Here is a 16,175-nt window from a genome sequence, read left to right as displayed (position 1 = left end):
GGGGGGGGGGGCAGTGAGCCTGATCCAGGTAAGAGGGGGAGGGAAGGTGGTTGGAGTGTTTACTATTAGGTGTAGTCTAGACTGACTACACCTTAGTATAAGATGAGCTGGGTAACAGGGATTAGAGATAATCCTTCCCTGTAGTGGCCTAACTTTAAGCAGCATAAGGAGTGCTTAAAACTAGTTTTAGATGTTACTGTGTGGACAAGCCAGACATTAGTTGCTCTAGGAGCCACCCAAAATTACCATATAAGAAGGCCTGTAGCTGAGGTTTGAAGACCAGTATTAAAATAAAGTTGGCAAGGGTCAAAGAACAGTGATGATCAAGGCATTAAAAATATAATAACAAAAGGAAAAAGCATTTCAAACTCCCTCCTCACTTCTGTCTTTAGTACTTTATTAGGACTCTATCTTACAAACCATTTTCTATAGTTAGATTAATCATGGCACTATACCCAATAATAAAGTACAGGAGTGAGCTGTGAAATAATTAATAAAAAAGAATAATAAAAAATTAAAATGTAAAACATATTGTGGCAATGTATACACATATAATAATAATAATAATAATAATAATAATAATAATAATAATAATAAAAACATTAATATCCTAGATCATCCTCTCATTCAAATTTTTCTTTTTTTCCCCATTGACTCTTTTAAAAATGTATTTTCTCTCTTTTTAGCTTATAATTGTGGTTTACCAGTCTTCTATTCACCGCCCAATGAGAAAACCAGATAGAGAGTGATTTCTCCAGGGTTCCAACCTCTTTTTGAAACTTAAATTATCCAATCAGGAGAGGGGAACAGTACCATTTATCATACATGACTACCCTGCAAGCCAAATTTAAAATTTGTGGCAGATCATTACTTAACCTAGTGGATGACAACTTTTTTTTTTATATCAGGACGCATTTGTAAACATTAATGGCTAGTCCTGACCCAGTGCCCCTTACTCTGGACCTACTGCTCCCCACACCCAGGCCCCAGCCCCGAGCACCGCCCCCTGGTGTGTAGGGCAGAGAGTGGATGTGAGGGGAAGGGGGGAGGTATTTGTGGGGAATGAGGGGCGCCAAGCAGCCCCTTGAAGGCTGGAACTCTGCTAGCCTGCAAGTGAAAAGCCAGTTTCCACATCTTTCTACTTTAAAGGAGAATCCATTTTTAACATTTGTTTGCAACCCTTTCATATATTCTTGCAACGCACTTCTGGGTCGTGACCCACGGGTTCAGAAACGGTGATTTAAATGTCATTTTCTGTAATAAATTACTTATGGAGTGTTTGTAAACAATCAGGTTTTTAAATAATATTTCACCCTATTCCTGGCCATAAATGAAGCAAAAAGGGGATAACTTTCCCAAACAAAATATTATTTATAAATTATTTCTTACAATTCCTATTAGACATCAACACTACTCAATAAGCTGTTTGAAAAAAATAAACTATTTATAGCTTGATTTTCTGTTGCTGCTATTCAAGTAGGAGTATATATTATCTAAGTGTTTTCATTCTTTCTTACAGGTGCCACCCATACTTCTGGATAAGCAGTTCTCGGAATTCACACCGGACATTACACCCATTATTCTGGCTGCTCACACAAACAATTATGAGATCATAAAACTTCTTGTACAGAAAGGGGTTTCCGTACCCAGACCACATGAAGTCCGCTGCAACTGTGTTGAATGTGTGTCAAGCTCAGATGTGGACAGCCTACGCCATTCTCGATCCAGACTCAACATCTACAAGGCTCTCGCAAGCCCATCTTTAATTGCATTGTCTAGTGAGGATCCTTTTCTTACAGCATTTCAACTAAGTTGGGAGCTTCAGGAATTGAGCAAGGTAGAAAATGAGTTTAAATCAGAATATGAAGAACTGTCACGGCAGTGTAAGCAATTTGCAAAAGATCTCTTGGATCAGACACGGAGTTCCAGGGAATTGGAAATTATTCTTAATTACAGGGATGATAATAGCTTGATAGAAGAACAGAGTGGTAATGATCTTGCAAGACTGAAACTGGCAATTAAGTACCGTCAAAAAGAGGTGAGTGTGCTGGAGAATATTTAAACTTATTTAATAGCAGTAATCTGATAGATAATAGTGTGGAATGTATCCTTTTAAGTGAGACAAATTGCTGCTTACCTTTTTTGTTCTACTGGGTCTCTCTTTTCCTCCCTTTAATTAGACACATTTAAGAAGTTGTTAAGATTTAATAACACTACAATCTGAAATATGCTATTATATCATAGCTCCAGGAAGGTTACTTTTTTTGTACCTCAACAGACATTGTCACTAACACAGCATTGCAGCTCTTCTTTGGTGTTTGGATCAAAATTGCAAATAATTCCTCAAAATGTTCTGCACAGACATCCCCTCTAGACAGAAAAAATGTAGGCACATGACTGCAGGGGCTCAGGCTAGAAGCCGGGGGGTGCTAGAGCAGCCTTCCCTTTCCCTTTCTAGTGCTGAGCTGATGGCAGCATGTCCAGGCCCCAGCAGGATGCTCTGATTAGGGAGAGGTTTGCCCCCACCCGCTCAATGGTCAGCGAGGGAGCCAGCAGGGATTTACACTGCATTTAGTTACACAGCAGGGAGTTACATAGCATTTATCAGCCCATCGGCAAAACAAAAGGATCTCTCATTAGGTCAAGCTCTTCTTAAACAACTTTTTCCAAGTAAGGAACATAGGGGCATTACCAGCTACCTATTGATTAGCTCCAAAGAGCCCTAAGCCAACACCGTCCTGTCTGCCTTTGTTCTGTCTCCCACATCACGGACCGTAGCCAGCATGTGGTATGCTAGCTAATGCTGAGAGGTATCTGTGTCAGGCAGAGGGGATGGAGGAATCCCTGCTTGAGTGGTGGTGGGGTGGGAGCAGGAGGTAGCTAGGCAGACACCCTGTACCTATAGTCTCTGCTGGAGCTGCAGCCAGGGAGCGGAGGGGAGGGGCCAGTCCTGATGGGCTGGATAAGAGCCCCACCCAGCGTTGCAAAGCATCTGGAATTATGGGGGACTCTGATTTAAGTTAAACCAGGAAGGGGTCTGGGACAGACATTGCATAAACCGGTTTGACCCAAATCAGTTAAGGATGATACTACATCCAACCAGGTTTATCTCAGACCAGTTTTTGCCATTTTCACACCAGTTTGTGTATACTGAACATCAGTTCTGTCACAGGTTTAAACCAGTTTCTGACCACTTAAACTGGTTTATGTGTAATATCTGTCCCTAGCCAAAATGCCTAGGCTTAGTATCTAGTGGGATACACCAGGGAAATTGCTCCAGAGCACTGGAGCTACTATCCTAAAACTAGCCTCCCATGTGTTTTGCCAGGTGAACCTGGGGCATTAATGATACTTCCAGGAGGTTGGTTTTAGGGGACCTTTGGAATCAACATGGAACATAAGGAAGAAGGTGTTTCCTGGGTATGCAAGGACGAGACCATTTAAGGTTTTCATGGTCAAAACCAGGACTTTGAATTGTGGCCTGAAAGTTATCGGGAGTCAATAACTGAAGGACTGGAGTAATGTTGTAGTGTCTTTAAAATCCAAAAGGTTCTCATGTGCTTTATTACCATATAAGAACCTTGCTAGAATATTCACAGAGGAAAGCATGCTGTTTTCAGAAGTTTTACATGTGATTCCAGATGAAAATTTCACTTGCACTTTCAAAAGCAAGTAAAATGCAGTCATGCACAGATAAAAGGGGGAGGGGGGGAAATACCTGAACATTTCAAATAATAACAGATAGTTCTGTTCATATTTTAAAAAATGAACAAGGTTCAGGGTTCTGGAGTCCTTTGTTTTGCTTTGTGTGGTTTTTTATTTTTTATTTAAACAACTAATCCATCTCTCTTGAATCTTTTAGCCCACAAGCAATAAAGCCCATGCATTCCATTTAGCATATGAGTGCGGTTTGCAGAATAAAAACCTAAGTTAGTAAGAAGCTTGAATTCCATAAGTACTAACCAGTACATTTTTTTACTTGGAAAAGGTCTACATTTAAAATGAATGAAGGTAATTATGAAGACTGACTAAATTTTGATAGATAATATATGTGACACAATTCTTAAAGAGGTCTTGTCATTGCTCTTTTGCTTTTTCTTTTATTATTTCAAGAAACTTGTTCCTTAGCTTTCTAAATTACTCTCCACCTTGTACTTTCAGATATTTTACCTCTTTTGCATTTTTAGAAACTGATCTATATATCTGCCATTTATAATTCTGAAAAAAATAATTCCCTTTATATAATTTATAGGTAAACATTCACTTGGCACCTGTCTGCTGTGACTTGGGTTTTCCAGTTTTGCAGTTACTTGAAAACCTTACTGTAAAGCCTGAATTTTCTTTAGTCTTAGGCAGTGAAAGACATCTATAAGTGCAAATGACCTACATGTTCCCAGGTGATTTCCATGCCTAATTAAACTGCAGTAATGAAGATTAGTATTCTACATGGTATCCTTGTTATGGCAAACATTAAAGTAATGCTGACTTTCAGGGCAAAGATTCCAAATCACTTGATCACATTTTTCCCATTTTTTCTAATATTTCCTGATAGCCCCTGAAGTAGACTCAGGGTTCATAGGATTCCTTCGCTATATTCCTAAATGTATTTGTCCATTACATGCTGGAACAAATAATATCACCCACAATGGACCTATTACTCTGTTTCTGACCATTTTGTTGGTCCACGAGATGGCACAGCATCGAACAAGACCTAGGGGTCACGATCGACCTGAAGATGAACATGAGCCAAAAGTGTTATGAGGTTGCCAGAAGGGCAAATACAACTCTGGTGTGCATCAGCCTGTGTGTGGCCAATAGATCCAGGGAGGTACTTCTCCCTCTCTGTTCAGCATTGGTGAGGCCTCAGTTGTAGTACTGTGTCCAGTTCAGGACACTGCACTTCAAGAAGGATATAGATAAGCTCGAGAGGGTACAAAGATGGACCACCCATATGGTTATGGCCATGGAAGATAGGCCCTATGGAAGACTTTGGGAACTGGGCTTATTTAGTCTGAGTAGGAGAAGGCTGAGAGGTGACTTGATAGCCAACTACAAGTACATCAGGAGTGAGGACCAAGATCTAGGGGAGCATCTCTTCAGGAAGGCACCTCAAGAGAGGACAAGGACCAATGGGCATAAGCTAATAGAAAGTAAATTTAGGCTAGACATAAGAAAAAACTTTTTCTCTGTAAGGGTCCCCAGAATCTGGAACACACTCCCAGCAGAGGTCAACCTTGGAAGTGTTCAAGAAGTGGCTGGAAGTGGAGAGGCGCCTTGTTGAGCTCATCTGAGCCCAGTAACTTCCTGCATATGGCAGAGGACCAGACTTGATGATCTTACAGGTCCCTTCTAGTTCTATGATTCTATGATTGTAGTAATGGAAGATGCTGTGTTAGGTTCAGTTTTGGAAAGCCTAAAATAAATTAAATTGTCCCGTAACAGCAAAGTAAGTTCTTGGTTTTGTCTGCTCCTGAACAGATGTATGACAATGGAAAATATTTGAAAAGTTCCCTCTCTTTGTAAGCACACAGTGTAAGCATGCAGGACTCCTCTGGACAAATTCCAGCTGCATGTTTCAGGAGACTGACAACAAATATAATGTATTTATTCGATTTATCTTACCCTTCCCAGAGAGGCTCAGAAATCTGGGAATCTACAAGTCGTAGATGCTTAATGTGCTGTCTCTTAGCACAGAAGGATGTTGGCTCCTTGGTCAAAGCGAGCACTTTGAATTGTGGCCTTAAAGTTTTTGGGAAGCAGTGCAGACTCCCATTCAGCCTGTTTATATTGGTGCTTAGAGAAAAGGGTCTAACCAAATCATATCTCTGTCTTCACTATTTTTACTATTCATAATTTATATGATAGTAGAGTTGAGATCCAAATATGTTAGCCTATAAATATACCATAAGAGACAGTCTTTGCCCTAAAGAATCTCAAGTTTGGTTTAAGTGAAGGAGCCATAATCAACCTAACGAAGAAAATCAGGGAAATGTACCGGGTAGTTACTTGCCCAGTTAGCTGTCCTTTAAGAGACAAATAAACAAGAACTGTTCTGGATAGTAATAATTTCTAAGTGTATCTGTAGGTGATTTACCATGAACATCTTATAGAAATGAGGCTTGAGAAGGATTTGAAGTATGTCAGGATTGTGACTTTATGGTTTCACACTAGAGGGAGAGAAATAGACAAAGAGATGAGGAAAAGTTCATCGTTGGCTGAGCTAAGAAGGGGGTATCAAAAAGACACAAGACAGCGTAAGTATGGAGAGAAGAAGTGTCCCCCAAAGAGAAAAGACACTTTCACAGAATGAACATTGCAATGGATGTTAAAACAGAATGGTGAAAACCAAAGTGGTGGTTTGCAAGCTACTGTTTGTACCTGTATACTGTCTTCTCTAAAGATAAATAAGGAACATCCATTCTCTTTGCCATCCTGAGTATCAAACTCCCTCTGAACTTAAAAGACCTTCAGAAGTGTATGTCAATTGTATTTAAAACTCTCTGTGTTTAAAAGCTGTTCATCTTCTCTTCTTGTCTGCCACAATACTGTGATCAGTTCACTCATCCTTTGTCAGAAAGTCTCGGAAAAATCTCTTTTCAGTGCCTGGAATTGCCTCAGAAAGAATCCTCTCTGTATTGCTAAGTGAACAGCCTAGTTAATAAAACCTGCCTGTTTTGTTTAATTAATAAATAAAAAAAATGAAGGGCATTTACAGTTCCAAATTTACACTGCAGAATAACTGCACCGGTTAGGGTGGGTATGGACGTAGGTGATTTGAATATCACACTGCATTTTCGAAGTGTTCAGCTGCAGTTTTATTTTAACCGAACTATGCAGGTAGGAACCCCCAAGGTGCATTTTTCCTCTGCTTTTTTCACAGCTGGTACTGATTGTAAGCAATGAGACTCCTTCTAGGTGTGGTGTAGCTCTTGTCCCTTCCTTCTTCCGCTCAGCTCTTCCCAACACCTGCTGTTGCTAGGTTACAGTTAGCGACATGCATCAGAAATTCCCCAATGCCCCACAACTGCTCAGCATTGTGTAATGAACACTTCATTGTCTGCCTCGGTATTATATAATATCTCCTCTATGTAGGAAGCATTTATTTAAACTAGTTGAGAGGTTATTAGTCATTTACATTCTAACTATGCCACTTGATGGGCAACACCAAAAAGCTTCCTGTTTTCCTGAATCAAATGTAAATTTGACTAGATTCAAATATGATTCCTTTCATGAATGCATTAGGGACTCCACAATTTCATGTATAATTTACAGACCAAAGCTTTTTCTATCAACAATCCCTCTGGTAAATCTGAATTAATATAGATTATAAACTGCCAGATTATGGGATATAAATAAATTAATTATAATGAATACTAAGGTCAAACAGTTAGTTTTCTTTGCATTGACTGCAAAAAGCCCATTACAGACCTGAAGTATATGTGTTTATGCACTGTGTTGGAAACCTAGTTAGTCTTGTGTTACTTTTTTCACTGATTCTTGTTTATATGCTGTCACATTCTTAAAACGGGACTGTGAAAATAATGGGAAATATGGTAACCTTTGAGAAACTCTGTTATCTATCCAAACACTAGCCTATCTATAGAGTTTGAATGCCATGTTATGCTCCTTCTGAAAGTGCTAAATTCTATTACAGAATAATCCACCTTTCCTACCTCTTTACCCTGAGTACATTTTACCAGTCTATACAGCTTTGGTTAAGGTACCTACATGTTTATATTTTCAGAGTAGATTGATTTTTAAAGATAAATTATTTCTTCTCCTTCTGGCAAAACTTTCAGGCTGTGTTAGAGTTGCTTGGCTCTCTTAACTGTACAATTCAACATATTTGATTTTTTTTTCCACTGTAGCCTTAATTCTGAATTGTCTGGGTTTGTAGTGTTTGCTATTGGAGAGAGAACTGCAGAATTCTTATAATATAATATCTGCTTAAATTACTGATATTTAATCCAAGTTTTAGCTCTATTTTGCCATGGTGGTTTTATCTGGGAATTGTAGATTGTTATCTACGCATCTGAGAAAATGTATTAAATAACATATATGAAAAAGGGGGGAAAGGTTGGATTAATATCCTCCTGCAAAAGTTTTTTTTACAAAAGCCAGCTGGTCACCCTGTGCTGAAGAACTGTGGTCATCATTCCCTTCCCCACCATCCCTTCTCCTTTGGGAAAAGACTAGGTCCTAGCTGAGGCAGCATATTGGCCTGGCCACTAGGGGTGTGCAAAATGGGCTGTATTCAATTTGGATTTGGATTTGGGCTAAATCGGGGACAGTGATTTGATTTTTTTTTTTTTTTTATTCAGATCACTGTCCTGATTCGATTTGGCTGAATCTGATCTGAAGATTCGATGCTGATTTGGAAAATCAGCGATTCAGACATAGCTATAAAAGTTTTTTCTATGTACTTGGAGGTACCAGGCATGGCTCATGAACACTGCGATGGTAGGGAGCATGGAGCGTCCCACAGGAGCACAAGGGCTCCTCCCACGTGCTTGGTGGTGAACCCAGAAGTGGACTGGAAGTATTTCTGTTCCACTTCCAGGTCCACCACTGAGTGTGCAGGGGCCCTCTCTGTTCCCCCCCTCAGCTCAGTGATTGGCTGAAGGGGACCCCTGGGTGCCCTTCCAGACCCAGGAAGCAACAGTTGCTGAGCTGGGGGTGGAGGGGCACAGAGCGGCCACCCTGCGCACTCCCTGGTGGACCCAGAAGTGGACCAGAAGTGGTTCTGGTCCACTTCCAGGTCTGTTGCCAAGCGTGCTGGGGACCCCATGCTCCTGTGAGATGTACTATCCACCCCAGCATCTCAGCATTCACAAGCCACCTGGTACCTTGGGGTATGTAGAAAAAACATTTAAAGCTGTGTCTATGTCCGAATGGTCGAATCTTTCTGAATCTCTCCAAATCAATTTGGAGGTTTCTGATTTGATTCGGAGAGTTAATGGCTGTCCTGATTTGATTCAAATTGGAGATTCAGCCACTGAATCAGGCCAAATCTCTGCCGAATTGAATCAGGGACTGAAGCTTCGCACAGCCCTATTGGCCACCCAAAAGGAGGGAGAAGGATCTGGAGGCCCTACAAAGCTGGCTGGCCTCCTTGGACAGGTGCTGCCCTGGGGATACCCTTTGACATTGCTCTTTGGCAGTGACCAAAGCAGGAATAAGAGGTCTTTCTTTTAATTTTTTGGTTATAATGTTTTGAATTTAGTGTTGTCTTCATTGAGAGAAGGTGGGGAAGTGTTAAGTGTTGGGTAGAGAGAGGCAGCTTGGAAGGGACATTGAGGGGCAGACAGGAGAGAGGGTGTAGGCTTAGAGAGTACATTGGGGGAGGGTGGAGAATTTCCTCTGGAAGTGAGGCAGGTTGGTAGGAATGAGTATAGAGGAATGGGAAGAGGTTTCTTGTATCAGTTGGGAGGCAGAACTGGGATTGGCAGGAGGGCTTTCACATGCAGAGGTTCAGGTATGAGGCAGTGGTTGAGGGGTGGGAGGGTTGAGTTCTTGAGTTTTGAGGTATTGTTCTGTGGCTTCTTTGTTTATTGGAAGCATCTCTGAATCATTTGGATAGGGTGAAGTATAACTCTAAATATATATATAAAATAATTAAAATAAACTCCATGATTTCAGTACATCAAATCCCAATTTACACCATTACCGGAAACTAAAGAAACCTGCCCTATTTCACTGTTAGTCATGGTTGTCATTGATTTCATTAATGCTCATGTATGTAGGACAGAATGTGGCTGTGTCATAATCAGTAGAATTATCTCTGTGCTCCATAATATTCATGTTGTTAGGAAACAATTATTTTTCAACGCAGAAAGAATTTGGAATTATAAAGAGCTTTCTTAGTCTTTATTTCCCAAATGAATAAATCCTAATTCCTTTGCTACTTCTCTTTTATATTCATCTTATTACTTCCTGTCTCGTGTGTTGAGCCTCTTCACCCTGTTCAGTAATACACTACCCTATCTTCGTTGTCTAGAGAAGACAACACATTTTGCCATTTTGATCTCTCAGGGCATTATTACTATCCCTTTCCAGTTCTGTCATCCATACATAGAACAGCAGCAGGATGTTTCAGTCTGGCCTAGGGTCACTTCTCTCTGATGTAGCTATGTTCTCTATATAAAGACAGTGTTTTTTTACAACACCTACTCTAAGAAAAATCAATATCCCAGTAGCAGCCTAAAGGTCAAAAAGGAACAATTCGCCCGCATGCAAAGGTTGAGGAAGCCAGTATCTGGTCATTTGGGAAAATATCAATTAGTGAGTTTAAACAAGATTAGGAACATAAACATAGTTTGTATTTCAAGAGCTTGGAGAATGAAAAGGTCTTTTGGGGGTTGGTGTCAAGCTTATTAACAATATAAAAACAGTCAATCCTAAACAAAATCCACAGAGCTTTCATGCAGACTTTAGAGTAAACATTACGTCTTAAAGCCCAGAAAATCTTTTAAAAGGAAATTATTCAAGAGAACACATTATGAAAACTGTTTATGAACCAACTGATTAATGAAGATAAGCATATTTATGAATAATCAGTCAGTGTTTGTTAAAATGTGCCAGTCAGACTGTTATGCAGTGTTCCTGGTTTTGTCTGTGATTATTATAGAAAGACGGAACACTTTCCTGCAAATCTTACAGTCATTTATGTGATCCTCATTCACATGAGAGGCCTTCTTGACTTCACCAGGTCATAAGGGTTAGAACTGGGATTGTGGTTGCTCACTCGGCTTAGCTCTGTGAATCCTATGGATGGGTTTATTAAGAACAGGTAGGTTTCTGAGCAGGTAGAAACAGTGTCATGGCCTCCGATTATTATTAACCAATTAGATTTTATTATGGAGATACATTACCATGGAGCCTAGTCCTGCTCTGATGTGATATATGTGTGTGTGTGTGTGTGTGTGTGTGTGTGTGTGTGTGTGTATATGTCAAATAATATTTAGATTTAACTTCATTGAGGATGGAGCAGGCTCTACTACTTGGCAATTTAAGTCAATGTAGTGTTACCTGTAATTTTAACAAGGCATTTAAAGGTAGAGTTCTGCAGCAGTTCAGTGAATGTTCTCACTATCAGTTACAGTCTCGGTAGACACCAATATTTTTATCCTTCCCCCCAACTCGTAATTTACTCAAATTCAAAGTATTTTTTGATGAGATGTATAAATTTATTTCTGCTCCCTCATATTCTTAGACCATCCTCTTTCTACCCAAGAGAGCCAGTTTATGAACCAACTGATTAATGCGGATAGGCTTATTTATGAATAATCAGTCATGATTTCATTGATGGAACAGTTTTCTGTTGAAAAATGCAGTTTCTTTTAAACTAAACATTTTGTGAATGTGTTTGCAGTAACACGCTTGCAATAGAACACTGATCACAATAACATTTTCTTTGGGAAGAGGTTGAAATGCTTGTGTGACAGTGCTGAGACATTTTGATTTCTTTTACTTTGAAATATATTAACAAGGACGTCTTTATATATTTGAAATTATATCATACTATTATTACATATAATATTGTATTATAAAGTTGACCAGTAACTATTAAATATACAAAGTCAATATTTTGATGTTTCTGTATTAAAACTTTTTAAAAATTTTTGCTTTATAAAAAATTTCAAAATTTTGGCTTTTTGCATAATCTGAAATAAAAGTATACATTGAAATGTCAGAATTCCTTTTTGTGGCTAGCTCTGTTAGGCACTCGTTACTTGTTGTTTCATTGCTAGGGGCAAACCCTAGCATGTGGCCTGGGGCACCCCAAAACAGTGGATGGTGATAGCAAGTCATTCACTGTGAGAAGGGGGTCCCCCACAGCCCCAGGACCAGGCAGAAGGGTGACTGGCAGGGAATTTTGCAAGTGAAATGCTCCTGGGACCTCAGAAATGTGGGTGGTGGCTGACTGATGAACAGAGAAAACAAAGTGCATGGCTTGCCAAGTGCAAGTCACAGCTAAGCAGACTTTTGCCAATTCTGGAAGAGAACCCTAACGTAGCTTTGGGTGCATGTGGTATGGGTCAGGTAGTTCTGGGTAATTAATCATGGAATAGGTCTTTGGCATACCGGAAGGTAAGGAAGGAATGGGGATTTGTCTCTGTGGACTGCTTGCTAGGGCATGGCTTCCTCTATTCCTGATGGGGCAAGCAACAAGAAAACAATATTGCTGGCCCTAGAACAGTCACATCACAGAAGTCTGCTTCTACAAGAGGAAACTTTATGGTTTATTGAACAAGGCTGGTATCTGTTCAAACTCCTGGAAAGCCAAGTTAAGAGGTCTGCCTCAAGGCACAGACTGATGAGAGAGCTGTAACCTGAGCTGCGGGGAAACCAGCATTGACATGCGAATAGGGTTACTGTGAAATGGTGATAGGACAATGCACTGTCAGATTTCTAGTCTCCCACCAAAAAGCAGATGTGGGGTCCTTGGACTCTGCAGCATAATGTGAGGCAACCATGTCTGACTCTGTATGAAAATTAAAAAAAAAAAATTGCTTAATCAAAAAGAGTGTGGTCATTGATCTGTCACGCTTTGGGGTGGCTCTCACTCCCAACCCGCAGCTTCTACCCCACCAGCCCTGCCGGTGCCTTCATCCAGGGCCCCAGCCAAGAAGCAGCTTCATTGCAGCACTGTTAATGCAGACAAAACAATTCACAGGGGGTCATCAGTCAGGGCTCATGGAAAGAAGTGATATCTTTTAGTAGACCAACAAGATTTTTGCAAAAAAAATTCTTTAATTTCAAGCCTTCGGGCACAAACACCCTTCATGAGGCATCAGAGAAAAGATTATAAAAGTTCTCCTGGGTAAAAATGAAAGTTCACATTTCATAGGATTTCACAGAGGATTCAAAAGACGGAAAACTCCTCTGGGTAGCAGTTCTTAGTGGGTGAAAAGCCTTCGGTCTTCTTTAAGGCTGTGGGGATGCACATTTCCTTAGACAAAGGCAACAGCAGGATCTTGGGTTACAGGTGGTCAAAGGGGACTTAAAGGGCACTTTAGGATCTGGCCAGAGTCACTCAACTGGTTTTACAGGTTTTCTTGAGGAATCTTAAGGTAATGGTCTGAGGGGGAATGGGAAATTGTCCTCTCCTGTCCTACAAGAGACACAATATACAACAATTACACAGAAAACATGATCATGCTTTACAGCCAAGCCACTTCCCCCCAGCTCTCCTGGTGCCCTTCACTCCCCTCACTCCTGCCGGGGTAGCCCTAGCTCTGGGGTGTAACATCTGCATATAACAGTGTATGGGGAGGGCTGATACACCCCAGGGCTGGGTGCAATGGCCGCATATAACAGTTTAGCACAGCCTGCACCATACACTGTTATACGTGGCCATTACAACCCAGAGTTGGGTGCATCGGAGGACCCAAGCCTCTCCAAGAGCGCATGACTCTCCTCTCCCTGCAGTGACATGTGACTCTTCGTCCCCTCCCCTGCTGCCACTGCCACTGCCACTGGCCCCCAACTTTTTATCCTGCTCCTGCCTAATTCTAATATGATTATATAAAATGCAAACTTAGTTGCTGATGTATTTACACAATACAAGGACTTGTCTACATCGTGGCAGAGAGAGGCTAATGGTGAATTCCCATATGCTTTTTCAGTATTAGGAATGAGTCTAAAGGGATATTAAGAGTAGCGAATAGACACCTGGCAGTGACATTGCCAGCATTTTTACTGGAGACGGAAGTGGCATCAGATGACTGTCTCAGCCTTGTGTTCTTCTCTTCCGCCTGTTGTGCCTGATGGGAGCAGCATATGAAGCGTAGCATTTGGGAAGTAGAAATAGGAGGGAGGGGAAAGTTAAGAGCATAAGAGCATAAAAATATGTATTGTAAAACCACCATGCAGTCACTCCAGCCCTGAAATGGGGGTACCGCTCCTGTACAGTAGGCAGAGGCAGATTAACGTAGTATACTGGGTCCCTGGGCAAACACAAAATTGGAGGCCCCCTCTTCCCATGGGAGCTGGGCTTGCAGGGAGGAGGTGCAGGGCACCTTCCCCTCCTGATGCTGGCCTGGGAGTTGGTGGGGACCCTACTGGGCTGGGAGTGGGGGGGCACATACCCACCTCTTTTCCCTGCTCCCTGCCACCCTTGTCACACTATGGCCAAACACACAGGTGCACACATGTAGGCGTGTGCACACTAATTTCACTCACTCTGCACATGGACACACAGATGCAAATGCACTCTCTCTGCCATGAACACAGACACACACACACGCATATGCAGAGGGGTGTGCACTGTATTCACTCTCTCTCTCTGCACATGTCCACACAGACATAAACACCCTCTCCCTGCCAGGAACAGAGACACATGCATGCACACTCATGCGTGCACATGCACTGGCACAGTACCCCACATCCTGCCGTGGTGTACAGGGACCCCCCCAACCCCTCCCCTGGTTCCAAACCCCACACATACACGCACAGCCCCTGACACCTTCACAAATACCCCTCCACACACACACACACACACACACACACACACAGTTCAAAAATAGCCTCTCATGATTTACATACCAAATCTCTTGATTTTTGACAGGGCGGGATTGGCAATACCTACAGACAAACAACCTGCTGTTCCCTGTAGCCTTTCCAAATTTGCATTACTGTAGAACAGGTTTCTAAAGACTTTTTTTCAGACCTGAGGCATGTTTGACTATCTTTTGTATCTCTCACCATTTTCAATTTCTTTATTTTTTTGGCCTGAGAGTGGATGTGGGTATCCAAAAGCTTGCAAATCACAGCATTTTTTTTAACTATTTAGTTGGTGTAATAAAAGATATTGCATCTACCCAAAGACTTCAGCTACAGGTCAACATTCCCCTCCCTTCACCCCTACCTGTTTTTCACCCAGTGTATTATGGCGTTTTCACTGACTGGCATTCTTGCATATTGCCTTCTGGGATAAACCATCCTGAAAGAAGAATGAAACTGGGCAGGAGCCAGGCTCCATTCCTTGCAGGTCAGTACATGGCAAATGCAGTCAGACTAGTAAAACCACCACTACAAGCTATCTTTTATTACACCAACTAAAGTAGTTGGAAAAAATATTTTTTGCAACCTTTCAGGTACAAACACCCTTGTTCAGGCAGCAAAGGCTTCTGCAGGTGTTTTGTGCTTTTCCCAGACGATCCAGGAATGTGGAAAGACAGGGATGTTGACCTGTAACTGGAGTCTTTGGGCAGATATGTTATTTTTTATTGGACCAACTAAATAGTTACAAAAAGTTGTTATTTGCAAGCTTTTGGATACTCACATCCTCTCTCAGGATAAAAAAAGAAATTAAAAATGGTGAGACATGCCTCAGGTATGGGGAAAAAAAACAGTCTTTAGAAGCCTGTTTTAAAGGAATGCAAATTTAGGAGGGCTCTAGGGAACAGCAGGTGTACCTGTAGGTATCAGATGTCAACCACATGGGGGAGAGGGCTATAAAATCAATGAAGTATTGCCAAACCCACCCTGTCAAAAACCATGAGACAAACTGTTAAAAATGAAGAGATTTTGTATGTAAATCATGAGAGGCTATTTTTTAACTGTGTGTGGGGGGTGTTATTTGTGAAGGTATGTGGGGCTGTAGGTGTATGTGTAGGGTTTGGAGCCTTTGCCAGGGTTCTGCATCCCCTCCCTGGAGATTTTCCATGTCCAGCTCCCTCTGTGCAAAAATGAATTTGATTTGCTACCTTATGGGGGACTTTTTACTTTACCTTCTTTAATTTTCCCAGAGCCTGATGAAGGGCCTTTAAGCCTGAAAGCTTGCAGAAAAAGAGATTTTTATTTTGCAGTTTCCTAGCTGGTCTAATAAAAAGTATCATTTCTGAACCAAGAGTACTAGAATTTTGCATTTCATATCTGAAGCTAGGCTTCTCAGTGAACAGGGTGCTTAGCATACTTGAAACTTCTTCAGGCCACTTACCTAGATACCCAAAGCCTTTAATGCCTAAATTTAGGGCTTTGTGTTTAACCTGATTTTTCAGAAGTGTTATTTTCAATGATTTCAATGAGTGATCCAGTTTCCACAAAACATTATCCTTTAGTTTGGCAGTTAAATATGAATTTAAGAGACAAACGTTACACCCACAGCTTTGAAAATGTTGTCTATCGTTTTCAGACTTTTGAGTGTTTACCTTTGGGGGTTTATATGCATG

General features: G+C 41.1%; 1 protein-coding gene across 1 annotated transcript in view; it reads left to right on the top strand.

Annotated features, from left to right (window-relative positions):
- Positions 1-16,175, top strand: part of TRPC4 (transient receptor potential cation channel subfamily C member 4) — a 308,233-nt gene that overhangs the window by 161,676 nt on the left and 130,382 nt on the right. The window contains exon 3 of the mRNA XM_019525278.1: positions 1,520-2,038. Within this exon, the coding sequence (XP_019380823.1) occupies positions 1,520-2,038 (519 nt within the window). The remainder of the gene's footprint in view (positions 1-1,519; positions 2,039-16,175) is intronic.

Source organism: Gavialis gangeticus, unplaced genomic scaffold (genome assembly GCF_001723915.1).
Source record: "Gavialis gangeticus isolate Ggan-Ray unplaced genomic scaffold, GavGan_comp1, whole genome shotgun sequence".
Lineage (NCBI taxonomy): Eukaryota > Metazoa > Chordata > Crocodylia > Gavialidae > Gavialis > Gavialis gangeticus.
Note: the sequence above shows the minus strand (reverse complement) of the source record. Positions and strands in the feature narration are given on the sequence as shown.